Raw genomic sequence first — 21,908 nt, 5'->3', positions numbered from 1 at the left:
TGGCGTGGTTGGTGCGTCCCGGATGACGTCAGGAGCAGCCCGCCCCCGCCTGGATGGTGCGCCCTGAGTGACGTCAGGAGCAGAGGCCGGAGCTGTCCATCAGCACCAAGGGCCGCGGGCAGGATCAGGGCATGGGGCCGCGGCTCTGGGACAGCCCGAACGCCTGCTCCTGCTCCTCTTCCTTCCCCGGGACGGGCCAGAGCCTCCGGACTCCACGGGACTGGTGTGCCAGTTGGAGGTTGGAGGTGGAGCGGCAACGCCGCCGCGCGGAGACCCGTCTCTCCGGCCCAGCAGCTCCTTTGCCCGCCCGCCGGACTTTCCCCGGACACAAATCAGTTGGAGTCTCGTGCCCCAGCAACCCCGGCCCCTACGGCCCCTGCACAGCCTCTTTTGCTCAGAAGCTCAGGTCGCCTCCAGCACAGGTAGAGCTTGGACAAACCCAGATGTAGCTTCCTCCCGACCAGTCTTCTGGCTGCCTTCCCTCACCGGCAGCACACTGCCCGTGTCTCCCCTCACTCCACTCAACCCCCTTTAACTTCATCCCAGCCCCCTTGAGCCAGGCACTTTTGTTTCCCTTTGTCTTTGCTTCCCACTTCAGGGATGCTTCCAGAGCTGCATGATAGGGGCACCATTCCTTTGTCCACTGTGTCCTTGCTGAATTCTCCCATTCCCACTCTCACCTTTACCCTGGTAGTGGCCAGCACTCTGCTTTGACCCCCAACTTTCTCCCTGCCAGGTAGACCTGGAAGGGTGATCCCCTTCTGCTCCCACCACTATGCCGGGCACTATGGAGACACTGCGGTTCCAACTGCTGCCCCCAGAACCAGATGATGCCTTCTGGGGGGCACCCTGTGAACAGCCCCTGGAACGCAGGTACCAAGCACTGCCAGCCCTCGTCTGCATCATGTGCTGTTTGTTTGGAGTCGTCTACTGCTTCTTCGGTGAGATCCCCCTCATTCCTCCCCTGGGCTCCCTACTGCTTTCTTGAGTTCTTTTTCTAAGACTCCCAAGTCTTCCCCAGATATCCCTCCTAAAAACCTTCTCTCTCCCCACTCTTCTTACATCTCACACATTTGTAGACTATCCAGACTGTAGATCCTAGAAAATGTAGGTTTTTGAATTAAGACATAACAGTATTTGAGTTTGAATCTGGCTCTATACCTCACTGTGATGCCTTGGGCATATTGACCTGTTAGCCTCAGTTTTATCACCTGAACAAAGGAAACAATGTACTTTTTCTTCTATAGAGTTATAAAAATTAGCTATTCAATAGATAGTAGCTATTATAGCAAAGAGTTGTTAGGGTTACTATGCTAGGGAGGGAGATGCTGAAAACTTAGCAAGGTGATTAAACATGTTCCCTTACAAACAGGGCATATTGTATAATGGGGGAGAGACTCCTGAAATATTCACACTTGTGATACATATTAGAGTGGGCTGGATGGTAGTCACACACATGGAGATCGCCTACAAGGCAGGCTTCAGTAATCGAAGCTGCTATGAAGAGTATACAGAATGGGTACTGCAAAAGAGAGTGAAGTTAAATTAGGCAAGTGGGAGCTGAAATCCAGCTCATACTTTGCTTGCCAAACTCGAGCCTTGCAGAAGGCTGCCTTCCCTAGAGCACCCTTCCCTAGAGAAAGGAGCACCTTCTTCTAATTTGCACAAATTTATCATATGGGCTAACAGCAGCCTAAAATAAATGCCTGGTGATTCTACAGCAATGGTTACAGAACTTCAGAGAGGAGAAGGGTTCCACAGGCAGAGGTCCAAGGAAGGTTATTGGTGTGTGGAACCAGTGGGGTAAAGGAGGCCCGTATGTTTGGCAGAGGTGAGGCAAGACTTGTCTCTTTTATTTTAGTTTTTGCTTGTCTCCTTTATACCTCTCTGCAGAATGAGTGGGTAGATGAGGTCAGGCTGGTCCCTGTCCTCCCACTCCAAACTCTGGACTCAATAACTGCAGACTGGGCAGGAGAAAGTGCCCTCCACAGGGTTCAGAACCTGTTCTGGACCTCGAGGGAATCTGTGTCACTTAATTCCCTCCACTGTGCATACTGAGTCCCTCTTCATAGTTCTCAGTGTAGCCTCATATTATCCTCTGTAGGCTTTCCTGACATCCTACCTCCTTGTACACTGCTACTCTGAGCCCTCATCCAAGGACCCTACTCCTCTTTGACCCCAGAATCACCTGGACTGCAACAGTTGTCCTCATTCCTGGAATAGAACTTGCTCTTTATTATGTTTCTCTTTGGCTCCCTCCGACTTCATGAACCCATCTCTGATTTCTACTTTCCCAACTATACCTTTCACCCTATATCAGGTATACCTAATAGGCCTAATAGCTCTAATGGACCTATAACCATAACCTTTTCTTCTCAAACTCCACAGCTACTATTTCCCTCTATCTTCCTCTCCCACCCCAATCTCATTCCCTTCGACCCTCTGAGGCCTTCTATGTCTGCTAGTTCTGGTCCCTGGTTTCTCTTCTGATCACTATAGCCTTATCACTGGATCACCCATCACTATATTATCACTATAATCACAATAATCCCATTTTTCTGGTTTCAGTGTTCCTCTCTCAAAAGCCCTCTAATACGCTCAGTGATTCAACTTCTGCCAATCCCTAGTCCCTGTAAAGATTCTTTTAGAATTCCTCCCAAATAACTCAGCTCTCTGCCCTCTTAACTTTCCAATGCTGCTGTATCTCTGTAGTCCTGTGACCCTTCAAACAACCTGTATGACTCTCATCTCTCAAAGACTTTTTTATGACTTTTAAATACCTCATTTCCATTGCTTGCCTCAAAGCATATATATTAAATACCTCATTTTGGAACACACCTTCTCCACAAAACCCCTGTGATACTGCCAGTCCCACTGTGACCCCAATGACCCATATCTCTGAGTCCTGTGAGACCAAGATCCTAATGGCCCAATACTGATTTGCTCAACTCCAGTGATCTGTCTCTAACTCTTCTGACCCTCAGAGAGCCCAAATCATTATCTCAATGGTTACATCTGTCTATACAATGAGGCTCATGGGCAATATCTCTGGCTCACTCACTGATGCCCTCATGACCCCAGCGATGCCCCATTTTATTCAGTGTCCTTGCCCAGCATTGTGATGCCTCTGCGATTCCCTGTCCCTGACCCTGCTGACCTATCTCCAGCCTGATAAGCTACTTCGGGTGCTCAATCATCTTGTTCTCCTGCAGGTTACCGCTGCTTCAAGGCAGTGCTCTTCCTTACGGGGTTGCTGTTTGGCTCAGTGGTCATCTTCCTGCTGTGCTACAGAGAGCGTGTGCTGGAGACACAGCTGAGCGCTGGGGCGAGTGCAGGCATTGCCCTGGGCATTGGGCTGCTCTGCGGGCTGGTGGCCATGTTGGTGCGCAGTGTGGGCCTCTTCCTGGTGGGACTGCTGCTCGGTCTGCTGCTCGCTGCTGCGGCCCTGCTGGGCTCCGCACCCTACTACCAGCCTGGCTCTGTGTGGGGCCCACTAGGGCTGCTGCTGGGGGGCGGCCTGCTCTGCGCCCTGCTCACCCTACGCTGGCCCCGCCCACTCACCACCCTGTCCACTGCTGTGACTGGTGCCGCACTCATCGCCACTGCTGCTGACTACTTTGCCGAGCTGCTACTGCTGGGGCGCTACGTGGTGGAGCGACTTCGGGCTGCCCCTGTGCCCCATCTCTGCTGGAGGAGCTGGGCCCTGCTGGCACTGTGGCCCCTGCTCAGCCTGATGGGTGTTCTGGTGCAATGGCGGGTGACCACAGAGAGGGACTCACACACAGAAGGTGAGAGAGCAGAGGCTAGGGTCCATATAGGAGGAGGGGATGGCCCAAGATGTGGGGAGGGCTGAGGGACCAGGGCAAAGGAATAGAAACTATACACAGCATCAGCAGAAGACTTCAATAGGGTAGGATAGCTGGCTTGTTCAGCTCTTGCTCAATGTGAGGACAGGATCAGTGCCACCATTCATTCCACAACAATGTATAGTATAGGTCATTTGCCCTGGGCCAACCCCATCCTGGATTAGGAATACAGCAGAGATAAAACAGAAGAGGAGGGACTGGGAATATAGCCCAGTGGCAGAACTCTTGCCCAACATGTGCAAGGCCCTGGATTTGACCCCAAACACTGCAAAACAAACAAAAAACAAACACCAGAGAAGTTTCCTGCCTTTATGGGCATATATCCAGGACAGGTGAGAGGCAGGTAATAAACATTCAATCAAACAAGGCAATTCCTGCTGTGCACAGGGATATGAAGGAGACATTCAATGTAACACAAAAGAGTGATATTTTATAACTGTTATAGTTAGGGTGATCAGAGCTGCTTGGAAGAGGTGACATGTAGCCAGAGACCTGAGGGATAGGGGCCAGCGAAGGCCTCCAGCTCAGGAAGAGGGGATGACAAGGACAACAACCCTGAGAAGTGTGGCTAGCATGTTTTGAGTAAGTAGGGCTGGAGTGTGGCATTTGAGGTTGGGCTGATGTTGGTCTTCCGGGCCATGAGGAGGACAATGAATTTTATTATAAGGGCAGTGAGATGCCAGTGGAAGGTTTAAAGTAAGGGAGGCTGTAACTCAGTGCTTGGGATGCTTGTTCTGCTGCCGAGTATGAAGAGCCTTGCAGAGAGGCCAGCAAAGAGGGGAGCGAGTGTTAAAGCAGCAGTAGCTGTCCTGCTGCAAGATGACTGTGGCTGACCTGAAAGAGTCACCTGTGGGCTCAAGATCTGGAGTGAGACAAGGGGGGGGGGCGGTCCTACAAGTCACAGAAGCTCATGCAGAGACATTCAAAAGAAGAACAATGGAAGAAAGGTCCATCTGGAAGAAGGGAGACTGAGAAAGAAGGGATGAGATGGGGTGGGGGCAATGGACAAGGGTATCCTGGATATCTGAAGTCCCCAGACAGAAAAAGAACGGGAGAGCTTGGAGGGTGTACTTGGACCACTGAGTCCCTTCTCTGCCATCCTCCTCAGTGGTCATCAGCCGGCAGCGACGACGTGTGCAGCTGATGCGGATTCGGCAGCAGGAAGAGCAAAAGGAGAAGCGAAGGAAGAAGAGACCACCACGGGCTTCCCACAGGGGTCCCCGGGCTCCTCTGAGGCCTGGGCCCCCTGACCCTGCTTATCGCCGAAGGCCAGTGCCCATCAAACGCTTCAATGGAGATGTCCTCTCCCCGGTGAGCACTCTGGAGCCCTCTAACCCAAATGGAGAATACAGGAATGTATAGACTGTTCACCCAGGGCCTGGGTTTTCCTGGGAACAGGGGTAGTCACTGTGTAGAAGGCCTGATATTTATCCAACCATCAGAAGCCCTGTACTGAGGCCCTAGTTGGTTTTGCCCTGGGGTTGGAGGAAACTTAACCTGCATACAGACTTTAAATGGGCCCAGACCCAGATGTGAGGGTCTGTGTATTTGGGGGAGGGGTATCCGGCTTGTGTGGGTGCAGGGAGAGGTGGCTTGTGGTGGACTTTCACACTTGTGTTACCTCTTCACAGAGCTACATCCAGAGCTTCCGGGACCGGCAGATTGGGGGCTCCCTGAGCTCCTTCATGGCCTCGCCCACAGATGCGGACTATGAGGATGGGTCCCGGGGGCCACTGACGGCCTGCTCAGGCCCTCCTGTGCGGGTATAGCTGTATCTCTGCCTGTCTAGACTCTGCAGTCACCAGCTCTACTGGCCTGGGGAGGCCTGCCAGGCTGCTACCCTGGCTGCCTGGCCCTGCAGCCTTTGGCTGTGCCTCTTCCTTCCCTGGATGGGGCTGACCTGGTCACTAGAAGGGACAATCTGCCTCAGGCTATGTTTGGCCTGAGTGGAAAGCCCCTTTCCATGCTCCTGAGGGGCTCCTGAGGGACTCAGGGCATGAGCCCGTTGGGGTGTGCTCAGGGTTGTGAGTGTGTTGCCTGTGTGTTCGTGTGTGTGAGGGAGTAGGCTTGGAGGGGACACTGGGACCCTTGCCTTAGAGTTTTGATTGGTAGGCTATGCTCAGTGCTGGCCTGCCTCCTCCCTACTGCTGGGGTCTCATGGGCTGCTGCCTGCATGTCTCCTCTGCCTCCTAACCAATTCTCTAAGGGTTCCTGTCCTTGTCAGTGGGGCAAAATGCAGCACCCCTCACCCCCGTCCCCTGGCCTCTGCAAAGCCACCAGCCTGAGAGCAGAGACAGGGGAAAGGGGTGTGGGGTCCTGCCCTGGGTTGGGTTGGGGGGTGTGAAAGCAGGGGGCTTAAATGCACGGTGCATGTCTGGTGTCTGTCATGCCACCCTGGACACCTCATGCTTCTGTCTCCCTCCCACACCCTGCTTTACATCTTTTATAAATGTGCCAAACTTCATGGCTTCTGCCAGGAGTGGTAGTCTTCAGTGGCTGGCACTTCCAAGGGTCTTCACTGGCTGGAGGTGCTGCAGCCTCAGGCCCCTCTGTCACATACTACAAGGGCTCCAGCAAGGTCTGTCCTCCCACAGCACAGACAGGCAGGGAAAAGAGCTGTAGCACATTTATTGTTTCCCAACACCTCTGGTTCCCCTGCCTCCCCATCCTGCCTGGGGTGAGGACACATGCCTTCCAAGCCGTCCTAGGCACCCGCCTGGCCTGGTTCAATCCTCCTAGTCACCTGCAGAGGAATGATTACATGTGGGACTTGGAGGACAGTAGATGGCACCTTCCTTTCCCTGGCAGAGCCTGGGTACCCACATGGGAAAAGTTGAGCCCTCAGCCTCGGAAGGTGAGGGTCTTAGGGTCGGGCATGGCAGAGAGGATAAGGCAGCTCCTATGTGGAAGATGGAAGAAGGGGACTAGCTTAGGTCCTCTCTGCCCAGGCTGATGTTGAAGCCCCCACTTTGATGGGCAGAAGCCAGCTGGAACAGGAAGCAGGAGGGCATATGGTACCAGAGTCAGCAAAGATACACTGAGTGGCAGGAAAGGAGAGGAACCGGTGGGCATGGGATGCTCAGAAGAGACTGTTTAGAGGCATGAAGGAGTTAGGGAAAGCTGAGGACAGACAGGTAGGGACTGCTGGCCAGAACCACATAGCTCAGGTTCAAAGCTCAGAGCTCCCTCCTCTCCTCAGTCCTGGTGCAATGTGTCCCACCCCTCCTCCAACTCCCCACCTCCACTCCTGACAACGACAGCCAAGACCTTTCGGAGGTGTGTCTCAGCTTCCAGGCGTCCCCTCCTGCATGGCCAGCTGGCCTACCCCTCCAACCTCTGTCCAGTGGGCTCTACTCACCCTCTACCAGCAGCCTCGTGTTGGCGCTGTCCTGGCCAGCCTGGCAGCAGTAGATGCCCTGGTCCTCAGGTCGCACGTCATGGATGACCAGGCTGTGGGTGGGGCCGTGGCTGCGCATTTCATACTTGTCTCCCGGACACAGCTCGACTCCTTCCCGCAACCAGCACACGTAGCCCCCAGAGCGGGACACAGTCACCTCCAGCACCGCACGGCGGCCAGCTAGAACCGTTTTCTCGCAAGGGGGGCGGCGGCACATCTGGAGAGGCAACGCTGAGGGTGGAAGGCAGGGTTTAAGTTAATAGGGGCATGCCTGGACCCAGGAGGAGAGACACATGTCGTTTCTGTGCTTACCAGTCTGTTTCCCTGCATCCCCAACTCAGGCTCCTCCTCCCTACCTCCTGCCCTGGAAGCGCACTGCCCTCTGTGACCCGCCCTAAGAAAGCCCCTCGCAGGAAGCTAGAGGAAGGAGGCAGTACTCTTAGGATCTGCCCCAGTCTTCAGCCCCAGGCAGGAGGTGATACCCCTCCCCGTTACCCCATCTCAGTAGCTTACCCTCTACCTCCAGCAGAGCCGTGGACTGGGCGGGTCCGGCCTGGAAGCGGACTTCACCGGTGTCCTCCGCGCGCAGCAAGCTCAGCACCAGAATGTGCTTCTTTCCTGTGGGGAGGAAGCTGGTGCTAGGGAGGTCCGAGCGACCTCTGGAGAGGGCTCGGGATGAGGATGGGACCCGAGTAGGCTCCCGGGTGCGTTCAGACCCCGTAGGTGTGCGAGGGGATGGGTAGAGTAGGGATGTGACCGGAGAACAGGAGCCAGGCAGGACTCCGAGCTGGGGCGGAGGAAAGTCCCCGAGAACTGGCTGGCTGGGCTGTGGGGCAGGGCTTGTTCGAGTGGAGGCGGAGCTTATCCTAACGGGGAGGAGTCTGCCAGAACTTGGGGAGGAGCAGCCAGAGGCCCCAGAGAATAGAAAGGCAGCCAGACCTTCCTGTCGGATGCGGACGCGGCTTCCGGGTCTCAGCTGGCGGCCTCTGAGCTCCCAGCATCCCAGAGTCTCGGCCTCAGACACGGTGCATTCGAATGTGGCGCCGTCCCCTTCGCGGGCGCGAACCGACTGAAGCTCCTGGAGCACTAACACCCGGCGTTCTGGGGCGGAGCCCAGGAAGTGAGGCGGGGCGGAGGGGGTGGTCCCGACCACGCCCCCTCGCCTAGACCTCTTGGCAGTCCCCGCGTCCACGTTAGAGCCCAGGCCCTGCATTTCACTATGCTCACCGCGCACTGTCAGGCGGACTGGCCCGGCGCGGGACGTCTCCACCGCGCAGCTATAGGTCCCTGCGTCTGAGGGGCTGCAGCGCCGCAGCTGGAGAAGGCGGCGCGTGCCAAGGGCCTGGAGCCGGAGCCGGGGGCTGGGAGTGAGCGCGCGCCCGTCCTAGAGACAAAAGTTTTGTAGACGGTCACAAAGAGTTCAGCTGGGCCCCCACAGTGCTGCCCTGGAGCGCAGCGGCGCCCCCAGTGGAGGCCAAACTGACTGGAGATGTTTTTGCATGGGTCTTTGGCAAGGTGTCACTCTTTGGGACCTTAGGGCTGAGGAAGGGTATTAAGGGTGCCGGAAGCCCAGTACCATGTACAGCTCAGAGGGTAGGAGTATTGATTCTAGAATTTGGCAAACCTGGATCCAGGAATGAGCTTTGCTCTTTCTGCCTGATCCAGGGCAAATAAAATTTTGCCATTTAGGATCAATTTCCTCATAGGTAACAAACATGGTGATGACAAGAGCTACCGTCACAGGATTATTTTAAGGCTAAAGGACTAAGTGCAGTGTAAATCTTAGCACAGTGTCAGGTACATCTGTCCGCTGAGCTCTGCTGTGGCCATTATGATTACTGTTGTGCCCACGAGGTCTGCGCTGGGCTAGGCTCTGACCTTCTCCCAGGTAACATCTGCCAAGGTCTGGGAAAGCTCACACTCCAACGTAGCTGTGTCGCCCTCGGTCACCTCTAGGTCCTGTGGTCCCCGAACAATGCTCACTGGGACCTCTGAGAGTGAGAGAGGGAGGACAGTACAGAGGAAGCGTAAGAGCAAGATGAGGACCCAGCTGGCAGGGCCAAAGACACACAGTGGGAGGGATCAGTTAGTGTGATCAGCAGAGGCTACTGACGATGGGGGTGTGAGAAGACCTGTGGTTCATGGCAGATGCTGGTCAGTAGAGGACATATCAGGTCCAGTGGGGTGGGAGTGGTCTGCCATGAGTCACACTAAGTGGTCAGTGAGTGGGGGACATGATGGGGTTTAGTGGGCACTGGGGACACTCACTTGGAGTTACCCAGAGGCAGGCATGGCCAGTGGGGGCCACCATCGCCTGCAATGGACACAGCAGACATGAACCAGTGGGGCCACAGTGGCTCCGCAGAGTAGGGTTGGAGGCAGAACACTGTGGCCAGTGGGGAGCACACTAGACTGGAAGCAAAACTGGGGGCCCCCAAGCAGAATTGCCAGTGAAGTCACCACGAAGAAGTAGTCAGTGGGTTGGAGTGCCTTGAATGGTCACAGGGGCCACACTCAGGCAGGTGGGAGGGTCACAAGAGGAAGTGCTGGTCAGGGGCCTCCCAGAGTGGCCCAGTTAGGTACACACAAACAATCCCAGCACTCTGGGACGCTGGGGTAGAAGGACTACTGCAAGTATTAGCCCAGCCTGGCAACTTACTGGCTAAGCAAGACTCTGTCTCAAATAAAAACGTAGCTCAATACAAATAAAGCTAGTGGATTCAATCCCCAGGGGGGAAAAAAAGGAGGAGGAGGAGGAAGAGGAGGAGGAGGAGGAGGAGGAAGAGGAGGAGGAAGAAGAGGAGGAGGGGAAAAAAGCCATGGATGCAGTGCCTATCTGGCAAGCGCAAGGTCCTGAGTTTGATCCCCAATACCAAAAAGAAAGAAAGGAAGGAAAGAAGAAAAAAGCAGCCAAAAGCACGATGTTCAGGCAGACAACAGGGACCACACTGCCCAGGGTTGCTCAAGATGGCATGGCCAGTGGTTTGAGGGGTTGGGAACAGTTGACACACATGAGGCTGGCATGGTAAGAGGAACCACATTCAAGCTGAGTGTAGTGGTGAATGCCTGTGATCCCAGCACTCAGGAGGATGGGGCTGAGGCAGGAAGACCACCATGGAATTCTGAGCTACACAGCCTGAGCTACACAGGGAGTTCAAAGCCAGCCTGAACTGCATAACACGACCCTGTCTCAAAAAAACAAAAGCCAGGGGCCAGGGAGATGGCTCAGTGGAATAAGCGCTTCCCTGGCAAGCGCAAGGGCCTGAGTTCAATCCCTGGTTCCGACAAAAAAAAAAAAAAAAAAAAGCCAAAACAAACCAAAAGAACATTAAGAGGGCCAGCTAGATAGCTCAGTGGACTAAAGTGCCTGCTTAGGCAGAGTGCAAGGGCCAGGGTTTGATCCAGGCGTGCTGTGCCAGCCCTGCCCCCCGGGGCACGCTGAGACGGTGATTGAAACTGGGCATGGTGGCACATGCCTGCAATCCCAGTACTTGGGAGGCTGAAAACAGGAGAATCATTATGAGTCCAATCTACGTTGTGAGACCTGTAGACCCTGTACTAAATACATTTTTTTAAAAAATTAAGAAAACATAAAAAAGAGGAGCCACGTTCAGGCAGGGTAGTCTCTAGAGCCACACAAGGACAAAGGGTCAAGGGAGTCACACACCCCAGCAGGGATGGTGAAGGTCACACTGGGATAGCCAGGGTCACAGGAGCCACAGAGTAGTACAATTAGTTGTCACACATGGGAGATGAGTAGGGCCACACAGTCAGCAAACAGGCAGCAGGCTTGGAGGTCACACCTCTCACAGTGAGTTTCGCAGCACAGCGCAGGGTGTCCGCAGTGAAGGAGACACAGCCTGAGTCTGCCCGGCCTAGGCCACTGAGCACCAGGCGATGTGTGTGGCCCTCGGCATGAATGTGGCACTTTGGTCCAGGCTGCAGCAGGACTCCGCCCCGTGCCCACTCCCCGGTCACACCCTCCTGGGACAGCTCCAGCTGGAAGGTGGCGCTGCCACCCTCGCTGACAGTTACATCCTCCAGAGGCCGCAGAGCACGCAGCTGACGAGCTGGGGTGAGGAGATGGGGAGAGGAGGAGGATCGGGCACCAGCCCTGGGCAGGGGTTGTGTGGGCTCATTGGCCCCCTGGCCCTGCCCGCACCACCCCCAGCAGTCCCATGTAAGGCCCTGACTGCTACAATTCAGAAGAGGTGGAACAGGCAGGAAGGAAGGAACACAACCAGCTAGACTTGACAGGGCACACCGGAGTTAAGACAGTGTGGACGATGCAGAAGGGGATGAGGTGTGGTTAAGGGGTTGAGCAGTCTGAGCGAGGAGTGCTGTGACACTGGAAAGAGCAGAGAATTCGGGGTCAGATGCCATATGGTTTGTGTGCTGTGTGATCTTGGGCAAACTCCTCGAACCTCACTGGGCCCAATGAAATAAGGTAAATAGCACTGAGACATGAGTTTGCTATGACAATTAAATTAGAAGATAATATTTATATCAACAACTCTCTATCAGGGTTTATGTTGACATTTTTCACATTATCTCAGTGTCTTTAATGTCCACAGAAGTAGACAGTAGCTTTGTTTTTAAAGAGACCTGGCTCAGAAGGGTCAAATACCATGCCCGAGGTCACAGAGCTAAAAGAAGTCTCCAAGAGGGGAAGAGGAAGGAGGTGCTATGTGCCTGCCACCTTTGCTTCTTAAATGGGCACCGGGACCCTTGGGTGTGTAACTAAAGGACAGGGGCAGAGAGTCTTTCTTGAGTATAGTATACTGTTTATGTTTACAGCAAAACTGACTGACACATATGAAATGGAATGCAAAATCACATGGACTTCTGAGGCAAACAGAAAGTATCAGACAAGGGAAAGTTCAGCTTTGGGTAAGCTGCTGGGTCAGCCAGTCTAGGACGGCTGAGCTGCTTTCTTCTGCAGCAAGGGGCACTTCGGTGGGGGGTCTCGGTTGTTGAGGGCAGCCTGGTGGGGCTGTGCAATGGGCAGGTGATGTGTTATGAGAAGAGAGGGCACTCACGCCTCACGCTGAGCCTGGCCAGGGTGCGGTCGTGGTGGCTCTCGCAGCCATAGGTGCCCTGGTCAGCTAGTGCAACACTGCGGATGAAGAGGCGGTGGATGTGGCCCTCCTGAGCCACAGAGAGACGAGAGTCGAGCGGGAGCGGTTCCCCACCCCGCATCCAGCGCACGGCCCCTGCAGGGCCCACGCGGCCGGTCTCCACCTCAAGACACACATCCTGGCCTTCCTCTGCCCGCATGTCCTGCAGCCGCTGCAGGAACAGCAGCTCCGTCTCTGGTGGGGAGGAAGGGGGAAAGCCATGGAGCCGGGAACCTGAAGCCAAGGGACGGGAGGCTGGCCCTGCTCCAGCCCACCACTCTGTCCCTAGGCCTTGAAGTGCAAGGCTGCTACAGCCATGACCAGGGACACTGGTTCAGGGACCGGAGCCCATTGTTCTCATTAACACCCAACCTCGAACGTGGAGCCGAGCGCTGGTGGTTGTGCTCCCTGCCTGTGCCGTCACAGTCCCTGCATCCTCCAGCCGGCAGCCTCGCACGGTCAATATCCGGCTTGAGCCATTCTGGGCCACCTCCAGCTGGGGCCCTGGAGTGACAACAGCTCCATTGCGCAGCCAGGTGACATCGGCATCTGGTGGCAAAACTTCACAGCGGAATGTGGCATCATCACCCTCGTGGACGGTGAGTGGTGTCAGCTCTGAGACCAGCTTCGCTGGTGGTGGTTCTGAGGGTGGGGTCAGGCAGTGAGCTGGGCTGGGCTCTTCCCCTTCTCTCTATCCCCTCCTCAGGGCACAGGCCTCCTCCTCGGTGAGGAATCCTGGAGAAGGTGGCCTCTACCCTCCTCCAACGACATTAGCATGCAGAGTAGAGCCAGGTCAGGGAGGTGGGGATGGGAATAGGGAAGGGCTCAGAATGACAGGGTGGGCCCTTGGGGATGCCACGGCTCAAGAGGTGTGAGGGGTGCGCAGTTACCTTCCACAGTGACGAGGAAGATGCGGCTGTCCTGGGGCGCATCGCACAGGTACTCCCCAGTGTCCCTGCGCCGTGCCCCCTGCACCCGCAACACCTGCCTGGCCCCGGCTTGCTCCAGCTGCACCCGCCCCTGGCTGGCCAGGCGCTCCCCATCCTTGTACCAGCGCACTGGGCCCCCTGGCCCGGAGAGGTGCACCACCAGCTCAAGGTCCCCACCTGGGGTGCTTCGAACCCTCGTCTGGGCTGCCTCAGGGACCACCACCCGCACGGGGGGCTCTGTGGAGTCAGAGCTGGGGGTCACTGGGAGAGAGGCCAGGGCACAAGGGGGCAGGGAGGCAGGATGGGAGCGCCAGGGCAGGGGACAGACTGGAGTGCTAGGAAAGCAGGGGAGCGCATGGGTGCTCTGAGGGTGTGACTCTGCTCGGGCTCTACTCACCAGCCACCTGGACAGTGAAGCTGAGGCAGGGCGCCCCGGACGCCGTCCCACATCGGCAGGTGTAGAGGCCTGCATGGGCCAGTTCTGCAGCCTGGATGCAGAGAGCACGGCGGGGGCCCTCGGCCTGGAGCTGCAGGCCCTTGCTTTCCTGTACTGGCCTCCCATTGTGGCTCCAGAACACGGGCGCAGTTGCTCGGGACAGCTCACAGCTTAGCACCAGGGGCTCCCCAGGGGTCACGCAGAGAGGGCTAGGGGCTGCTTCTGGTGCGAGAAACTGCACCGGGGGCTCTGTGCAAAGAAAGGAAGGTGTGAACCCATGCCTGCCCCACTACCCCTCCCTGGGCTGGCCAAATGCACCCACCAGCGAGGCTGACATTGAAGGTGACGGCCTCGTCACGTGTCTCGCACACATACTCCCCAGCGTCCTCAGGCTGGGCATGGGGCAGGATGAGAGTGCGGGAGGGGCCCTCGGCACCCAGTTGCAGGGCATCAGTTGCTTCTACCTCCAGCCCATCCTTGTACCAGCGAACCTGGGACCCGGCAGGGGCCACCTCACAGTGTAGCTCCACACGGCCTGGAGCCCCAAACTGCAGATCCAGGGTGCGGGCTGCCGGGTGTACAATCCTCTCTGGTGGGGCTGGTGGATGGGCAGAGAGACACCATGTGGCTTGGGCCAGCTGCCTCTTCCTGCCTCGCTACCACCCGTGAGCCCTGGCGAGTGCACACTCTGCTAAGTGCACTGTGGCTTTTTTTGTGTGTATGTGTGTGGTACCAGGGATTGAATTTAGGACCCTGCACTTGCCAAGCAAGCGTTTATTCTACTGAGCTATCTCTGGCCCCCAAAGAAACACTGTATCTTTCAAAGATCGAACTCAAGACCTTGCACTTGCCAGGCAAGCACTTATTCCACTGAGCTATCTCCCTGGCCCCTGTGGCTCTTTTCTCAGCTACTCCAGAACACAGCATTTCCCAGATAAAGACCCATGGGCTCCTTAGAGAGGAGTGACCTGCCCAGGGTCATGACCCAAGTGGTACCCCTCCCAAGCCTACTCCATGTCCCACCCTGTTTCCTGCTTTGCCTCTGATGTAACTTATCACCACTCAACACACCATCTCTTTTACTTTTTTTGTACTAGAATGCAAACTCCATGAAGACTGTGAAGATGGTGTCTCACTGGCTCAGTAGTATGTGCCCAGCATCAAGGGCAGTGGCAAGCAGAGTTGCTTGGTATTTGTTGAGTGAATGACAGAATGAATGGTCCCAATTGCTGGACTCCCTTCCAGCAGGCCTATGGTCACTGTCCCACCTCAATTTGGGCAGGAAGGCTCCCTGATGGCTTAGAACAAGGAGGTGGGAGAGCTAGGGGAGACTGGGAGGTGTGAGCAGGGGATCCTTGAGATGCAGGAAGTAGGGAGGCTTGGGAGGCTTGTCTCTAGGTCTCCTGCTTCTCCGCCTCTCTCGGGTCCCCCAGACACTGCCCACCTGTGACAGTGACAGTGAAGAAGGCCGAGTCGTCTCCAGCATCACACACGAACTCGCCCCCGTCCTTGGGCTGTGCAGCAGGTAGGATGAGGCGGCGGCGGGGCCCATCGCTCTCCAGCACCAGGGCCTCGCTCTCTTCCACCTCCAGTCCATCCCTGTACCAGCGCACCAGGGCGTCCTCCCGGGACAGCTCACACATCAGCACCACACACTCCAAGCTCACAGCGATCAAGGTCACCTCATCTCGAGGGTAAATGATCCGCACGGGGGGCTCTGCAGAGGGGGCACCACAGCAAGCTCACCGTTAGGCTCCCTGGAGCTATCTAGCAGCATTGAAGTCCTGCTCACCCTCATGATAACAAGAGTGATGCGTGTGACAATAGGTAACAATAGACCCATAATCTGCTCTCTGAAATCTCTGGGGCCAGTGACATTATAGAATCCAGAATCCCTTGGGTTCTAGAAATACTGCCACTCTCATCATATGTTACATTTCCTCAGCCCCCTCCACCCCTTATAATCATCACAGTAACGAGGCTGTGCTGTAACCTCTATTCACCCTAAGCAGGACAAACCGAAAAGTGTATTCTTATCCATGTGGATGTACTGCTCCACTCACCCTCTTGCATCATTAAAGTAAAAATGGCTTCACAGCAGTTAAACTGAAATGACTTTGAATCATAAACTTACAAAAAGCCTTTTGATTTTGAGTTTTGGGCGACTTCAGAATTGTGGGTAAGAGATGGTTACATTACTTCCAGAACAGTCCCAAGCACTTCAAACATCCCCAGCACCCCATGACTCAGGGGGTACGTATTATGTTGTCTCTGTTTTCCAGATGAAAGAACAAGGGTGCAGTGAGAAAGCAATTTTCTTAAGGTCACAGCTGGCTACACCTACGCTAGGGTGAGGCAGAAACACCATCTGTCCAAGGGAGGCTCACACTCGCCTAGGCATGGACTCATTAGTGCTTTTTGCATCTGTGCTTGGGAGTTGCCAACACCTGTCTGAGAGTTCCCTTGGGATGATACGCGCTGAGTCTGGAGCTCTTCTCCCGCGCAGGCACCTCCTCCACAAAAAGGGAGCCATGGCGGTGTTGGCGGCGACCACTGCCTTGCGCCCGAGCCTGCCTGTCTCTTCTTTCCCCACCCAGTTCCCTAGCGTGTCTGGCCCCCTTGTGGTTGGGCTGGGGAACTGCTAGCTTCGGTACCAGAGTGCTCTTTTTTCGGCCTCCCTAGGGACTGCTCATCCCTCAGATGTGGCTGGATCTGAGCCTGGAAAATGAAGACTGGTTCTCCAGAGCCCGGCAAGACGAGGAGATTGCAGAGGGTGGCTGCCTGAGGAGTGCAGTAGGGGAAACTGGGGTGAGGAGGGGGCGAGGCAATGGGGCTGGCGTCTGCACAGCCCAGAGACCTCAGCTTGGTGTGGGCCTTGGATCACCCTGGCCTGCAGCTGAAGTGGCTTAGGTGAACTTTCAGGTGAAGAGACTGGTGTTTTGTGGGGAGTCCATGTCTCGGCTGGCGTCTGTGTGGCTGTGGCCATTGTGTCTGGCCAGGACTGGGTCAGACAGGGTGACGATGAGTGGAAACAGAATATGTGCAGGCCTTATTCACACTGTGTGTCACTATCTGGGGTGCTGGGAGAGTGTGACAGGACTGTCTGCTGGAGGTCACTCTGTGTGGCCATCCAGGCTCTTCTGTGCCACCTAAAGATGCCTGAATATCTGCCACACACACACACTGTGACTGTGGCCCCAAAATCTCCAACAGAGAACCACTATCATTTCCAGGTTCTTCTTTCTCTAGAATATTCTCTACCTATCTTATCCCCACATTCATATATCCCTGGTGTCAGCTGTGAAGGCACTTCCTGTTATCCTGACCACGATAGTGGCTCTAGCCTTGGGATTCCTATGGTGGCCCTCAACTGCCCACTCTTTTTGAGCCCTTTCCAGTGTGTGGTGTTCCTGACACTCTGGGAGGAAGTCAAGAGAGTCTGTCTGCATGCTGCGGAGTACCCAGGGCCAGGCCAGGCTGGACCTTACAGGTGACCTCCGAGGGCTCTCTCTTCCTCCCTCACAGTACTTATCACAAGGTGTCACTGCACATTTATTTGCATGTTTATTGGTTCAACAGCGGTTGCAAACTCAGGGTAAGTGAGCAGCTAAAGCAGCGTGAGGAGCAGCAAAATAAAGAAATGGCAGTGAGGATAGGACAGAGGTCAGAGGCCCCATGCTATGGGGCAGCTGCTACTCAGCGCCAGCTGTTCGTCGCCATGGGGGGAAGCGGGCCCAGAGCCGGCGGGTCTTCGGCTTTTTCAAGAGGATGCATAACTCCGGATTGTTATCTGAACTGTCCTGACTTTGGTAAGACTCTGTGGGCCAAACAAAACATAGCTGTGGACTGCACCAGGGTCCCCAGGACTGCCTGTTTGTGACCACTGAATAACAGCTGCCACCCCAGCTAGACAGGCAGGCAGCTCCCTGAGAACTGAGACAGACTGTGTCTATATCACTTACCAGTCACTCTTGACCCCCAGCCCAGTGCCTGGCTGACACTGTGTTCAGCTGATGAGTTGGTGTCACACAGCTAGTCCCGGCCTTGGCACTCGGGAGGGGCCTATTCACTTGAATGGGGAGGCTCTTCCCAGCAGGACCCTCCTGCATGCACCTGCAGCCCACATCTCCCTCCCAGCAGACTCACAAACAAGGGACAATTCAGCAAGCCACCCCCCAACCCTGGAGCTCCAGACTGTCCTCTGCTGATCCCAGGGAGCTGGTTGGGCCCATACCTGTGACTGTGACAGTGAAGGAGGCTGACTCATTCTCGATTTCACACAAGTACTCGCCGGAGTCCTCCAGCTGGACGGCAGGAAGTACCAAGCGGCGAACGGTGTCCTCCTTCTGTAGGAGCAGCGCTGGACTCTCCACCACCTCCTCACCATCTTTGATCCAGCGTACCTCAGCCCAGGGCCGGCACAGCTCACAGGTCAGCACCACGCGCTCCAGGCGCACAGCGGCCACATACACCTTGCCACTGGGGTACACAATCCACGAGGAGACATCTAGAGGACAGGAGCAGCCACCACTGGGCATGAAGAGCTGTGGCCGGCCTAATACCTGGTTGCCCGACTCAAGCCTGTTCCTTATGCATGGAAAGTAGGACACATGTTGAAAAGAGACTTCCATTCTAGAATTGCTCACAGCTGGGGACACAGTCCCATGAATAAAGCTGTCACAGTTAAGAAACACAACCAGTCACCAACGCAGGAGCTCTGTGCTATGCAGGAGCTGCACAGTAGGACCACATGTCAACCCCAGCTTAGAAACACCACAGGCCTTTTGTGTTGTAACGGGGACTGAGAATGAAGGCTAAAATGGGGGTGAGATCTGGGCCCTGGTGGAGCTGAGGTCTCCTTCAAGCCGCTTGAGAACTTTGGAGCCTTCTGATGCCTGAGACCCTCTGCCCTGTGGCAGAAATGCCATCCTCAGAGTCCCCTCGGCACAGTCCCAAGAGGATAGAAAGTGCATGGTTTCCCTGCTGCCTGCCTTTGCCAAGACCATGAGCTTACGACAGTGCAGTTTCTGAGTGTAGCTGCCACAGGCAGTCCCAGGCCTGAAAGGGAAGGCTGGAAGGGCTGAAGCATGACTGAGGACAGAGCGTGTGACAGTGGCCCACCCTGGGCGCTGACCTGTGATGGTGACTGTGAAGTAGGCTCGTTCCTCTCCAGCGACACACTGAAACTCGCCCCCGTCAGGGGGCTGGGCAGCAGGCAGCACCAGGCGGTGATGGGGCCCTTCATTCTCCAGCATTATGAAGTCACTCTCCTCTACCTCCTGGCCGTCCTTGTACCAGCACACGGGGGCGTCTTCCCGGTCTACCACACAGGTCAGCATGACACACTCGGAGGTTATGGCATGCACGAACACATGTTCCTGGGGGCTGACGATGTGCACTGGGGGTTCTGAGTGGGGAACAGAAACAATCACACAGATACCCCACCTGCCAGAGGCCCAAGTCCAAACTGGCCTTGAGGTGAGGACACACTGCACAGGAGGAGACTGGAGGGAGAGACCTGAAACTATGGTGCAGAGAAGGTTCAGGGGCAATGACATGGGATCCTGCTGGGGAATGCAGATCATGTGGCACCTGGATACCACCCCCATGGTCTCCTAGAGGATGAGAGGAAGCTGAGTGGGACTTGGAGGGAGGCACACAGTGTTCACAGTGGCAGCCACCATTTATCTAGACAGAGGACACTATAACAAGTCCCATTGGCTGAGCTTGCACTTTCCTCTACAGAGAAGTTATCAGGATGGGCAGGAGGTGGAAGATAATGTAACAGGGCACTGCCAGCTGCTGCGTGGGTAGTGCAAGGGAGTGGATACAGGCTGTAATTCCAAAGGTTCAGATGTAAAAACCTTGTTTTCTCAGGTTGACGCTATTGGGGGCACCATAGATCTTTAATAAGAAAGGTCCTCAGGTCATTGGGGTGGCCCCTGAAGGGTACTGTGTGACCCCAGCCTCTCTCTTTCACTTGCTGGACATGAAGTGAGCAGTTTGCTTTGCCACATGCTTCCTGCCACTCCCACCAGAGGCCCAGTGCAATGAGTCCACCCCATCTTCGCCTGGAACCTCTAAAACTGTAAGCCAGAAGCTTTTTCCTTATAAGTTAATTATCTCAGGTATTTTGTTACAGTGACAGAAAAAACCTGACAAAACATGTAGTGAGTTTCTTGTTATTGGATGCATTCAGATAGGGGCCATGGGATCTCCTGACAATGGCGATGGAAGCAGAATTTCCATCCAGACGGAGAAGAGGAGCAGAATCCATGCTCCCATGCCGTTTTCCCCAAGAATCAGCTTTGCTGAGGAAGGACTCCCCGGCTCAGTCCTGAGTGCTCTGGCTCTGGGTAGGAATGGGCTGTGATGTCTGCTGTCCATGTGATAAGGAGGAAAGGAATCACATTACCTCTCTAAGGCTGAGTTCCTTGTCTGCTAGCTGAAGACACACTGCCCTTCAATAATCCAAGAAGATTAAACAAAACATCTTATCCATGAAGAACCTAACACACTACTATGCTCAGTGGCCAGTGAATGTTAGCTCCCACTCCTTTAATTGCTTTTAGTTCTCTCCTACAACCTAGCAGAGATCAAGGAGCAAGCATGCTGGAGGGTTTTAGTGCAGTGATGTAAAACACATATCCTAGCCCACTTGGTCTCCCATTCTCCCAACCAGACAGACCAGGGTACATGTCTCGATGCCTCTCTGAATCAGCCTCAGCATGCTTCCTAACCTTGGACAGTGACACTGAAGAAAGCTGAGACTCCTTCTGTTCGGCACTCAAACTCTCCACTGTCTTGGACTCTGGCCTCAGGCAGGATCAGACGATGTTTGCGCCCATCCATCTTCACCACCAGTGACTCACTCTCTTCCACCTTTTGCCCATCCTTGTACCAGGTTGCCGGGAAGTCCACCCGTGAGAGCTCACAGGTAAGCACTACCCTCTCTGAGGTTGTGAAGGTCAATGACATCTTGTCCTCGGGACTTAGGATGTGCACTGGGCTCTCTGCACAGAAAGAAGTTGTCACCTGAGTGTCCTCAGAGTATTCTGCCTCAGGGAAGCATCCCTCTCTGTGAGGTCTGTGTTCAGTGTTGGATGGGTGCTGCCAACACATTTGTTATGCCTTGAAAATGTGTCTGGCCTTTCCCACAGTTAGGACAGGATCTGAGTGAGTACATCCCCCAAAGGCTCATGGGACAGAGGCTGGGTCCTTATGTGGTGCTGGGAACTGGTGGAACCTACAAGTGAAGCCAATTTGTAGGAAATGAGGTCACTCTTGGAATAGATTAATGTAGTTCTCGTGGGACCCCAGTTAGGTCTTGAGCTAGTGGGTTGTTATAAAGCAGAGGTAGCCTAGGTCACATGGTTTCTGCACAAATAGCTATTTGCCTTCTTGCTGTTCTTTCACATTGTGCCTCAGCCCATGGGGGCCTCACCAGAGGCTGAACTGATGGGGCTGCCCAATCTTGGGATTTCAGTCACTAGAACCGTAAGCCAAATACACTTGTTTTTAAATAAAGTATCCAAACCAGGCATTCTGTTATAGCCACAACTCCTTTCTCCAGTGCTGAGATGAAACCTAAAATCTCACTCACACATGTCCTACCACTGAGCTATGTCCCCAACTCTGTTAAAGCAATAGAAAATACACTAGAACACTTATACCTTGACTTTTTTTTTTTTTTTTTGCGGAACTGGGGATTGAACTCAGGCCATTGCGCTTGCCAAGGAAGCACTTATTCCACTGAGCCATCTCCCCAGCCCCAATATACTGTGACTTTTAAAAGCAGTGGTTTGAGCATGCCTAAGAGTTCCTAGAGAGCCTGCCAAAACACAGATTCTCATAGCTACAAGCATGCAGGGGCTAGGACACCTGCACTACAAACCTGTGATGATGGTGATCCTGGGTCACGTTTTGGAAATGCTGCTCTAGTTGCTATTTATTTTTTTCCCTTGACTCTGCCTAAATTGCTGCTGTTTCAACAGTAGGCACAGGAGAAGAAAGAGGTGTACTAACAGCGTTTGGACAGAATATCCTGTCTGCTTCTTGTACTATGGATAACTACTAAGAAGATAACAATGTACAGTGTATTGACTATCAAAACTGTCCTATTAATGAGCTGTGAAACTGTCTCATTCATATCTCTCTCTCTCT

At 54.7% G+C, this 21,908-nt stretch overlaps 2 protein-coding genes across 9 annotated transcripts in view; one reads left to right on the top strand and one right to left on the bottom strand.

The window, feature by feature from the left end:
• Nucleotides 1-51: 51 nt before the first annotated feature.
• Nucleotides 52-6,330, top strand: Tmem198 (transmembrane protein 198). Of its 2 annotated transcripts, none has more exons than XM_004638176.2 (5): nt 52-422; nt 737-941; nt 3,213-3,788; nt 4,975-5,177; nt 5,498-6,330. In XM_004638176.2, the coding sequence occupies exons 2-5, from the start codon at nt 776-778 to the stop codon at nt 5,633-5,635; spliced, it is 1,083 nt and encodes a 360-aa protein (XP_004638233.1). In that variant the 5' UTR covers nt 52-422; nt 737-775; the 3' UTR covers nt 5,636-6,330. The 2 variants fall into 2 exon arrangements, with proteins under 2 accessions (XP_004638233.1, XP_023578812.1); XM_023723044.1 differs by having other exon boundaries at nt 389-422; nt 741-941.
• Nucleotides 6,331-6,432: 102 nt separating this feature from the next.
• Nucleotides 6,433-21,908, bottom strand: part of Obsl1 (obscurin like 1) — a 21,190-nt gene continuing 5,714 nt past the window's right edge. The window contains exons 6-21 of one of the 7 annotated variants that reach the window (XM_004638173.2): nt 20,486-20,758; nt 18,880-19,152; nt 17,980-18,252; nt 15,190-15,462; nt 14,068-14,343; nt 13,707-13,994; nt 13,271-13,546; nt 12,753-13,022; nt 12,303-12,575; nt 11,067-11,333; nt 9,142-9,254; nt 8,491-8,647; nt 8,203-8,364; nt 7,777-7,881; nt 7,225-7,494; nt 6,433-6,609 (exon numbers count right to left, since the gene is read on the bottom strand). In XM_004638173.2, the coding sequence (XP_004638230.1) occupies nt 6,602-6,609; nt 7,225-7,494; nt 7,777-7,881; nt 8,203-8,364; nt 8,491-8,647; nt 9,142-9,254; nt 11,067-11,333; nt 12,303-12,575; nt 12,753-13,022; nt 13,271-13,546; nt 13,707-13,994; nt 14,068-14,343; nt 15,190-15,462; nt 17,980-18,252; nt 18,880-19,152; nt 20,486-20,758 (3,557 nt within the window). In that variant the 3' untranslated portion in view covers nt 6,433-6,601. Of the gene's footprint in view, nt 6,610-7,216; nt 7,495-7,776; nt 7,882-8,202; nt 8,365-8,490; nt 8,648-9,141; nt 9,255-10,930; nt 11,334-12,302; nt 12,576-12,752; nt 13,023-13,270; nt 13,547-13,706; nt 13,995-14,067; nt 14,344-15,189; nt 15,463-17,286; nt 17,563-17,979; nt 18,253-18,879; nt 19,153-20,485; nt 20,759-21,908 lie in introns of those variants that run through there. The other 6 variants (XM_023723041.1, XM_004638174.2, XM_023723042.1 and 3 more) reach the window with 6 other exon arrangements.

This window comes from Octodon degus, unplaced genomic scaffold (assembly GCF_000260255.1).
Source record: "Octodon degus isolate 3935 unplaced genomic scaffold, OctDeg1.0 scaffold00096, whole genome shotgun sequence".
Lineage (NCBI taxonomy): Eukaryota > Metazoa > Chordata > Mammalia > Rodentia > Octodontidae > Octodon > Octodon degus.
This window is presented reverse-complemented; position numbering and strand designations above follow the sequence as displayed.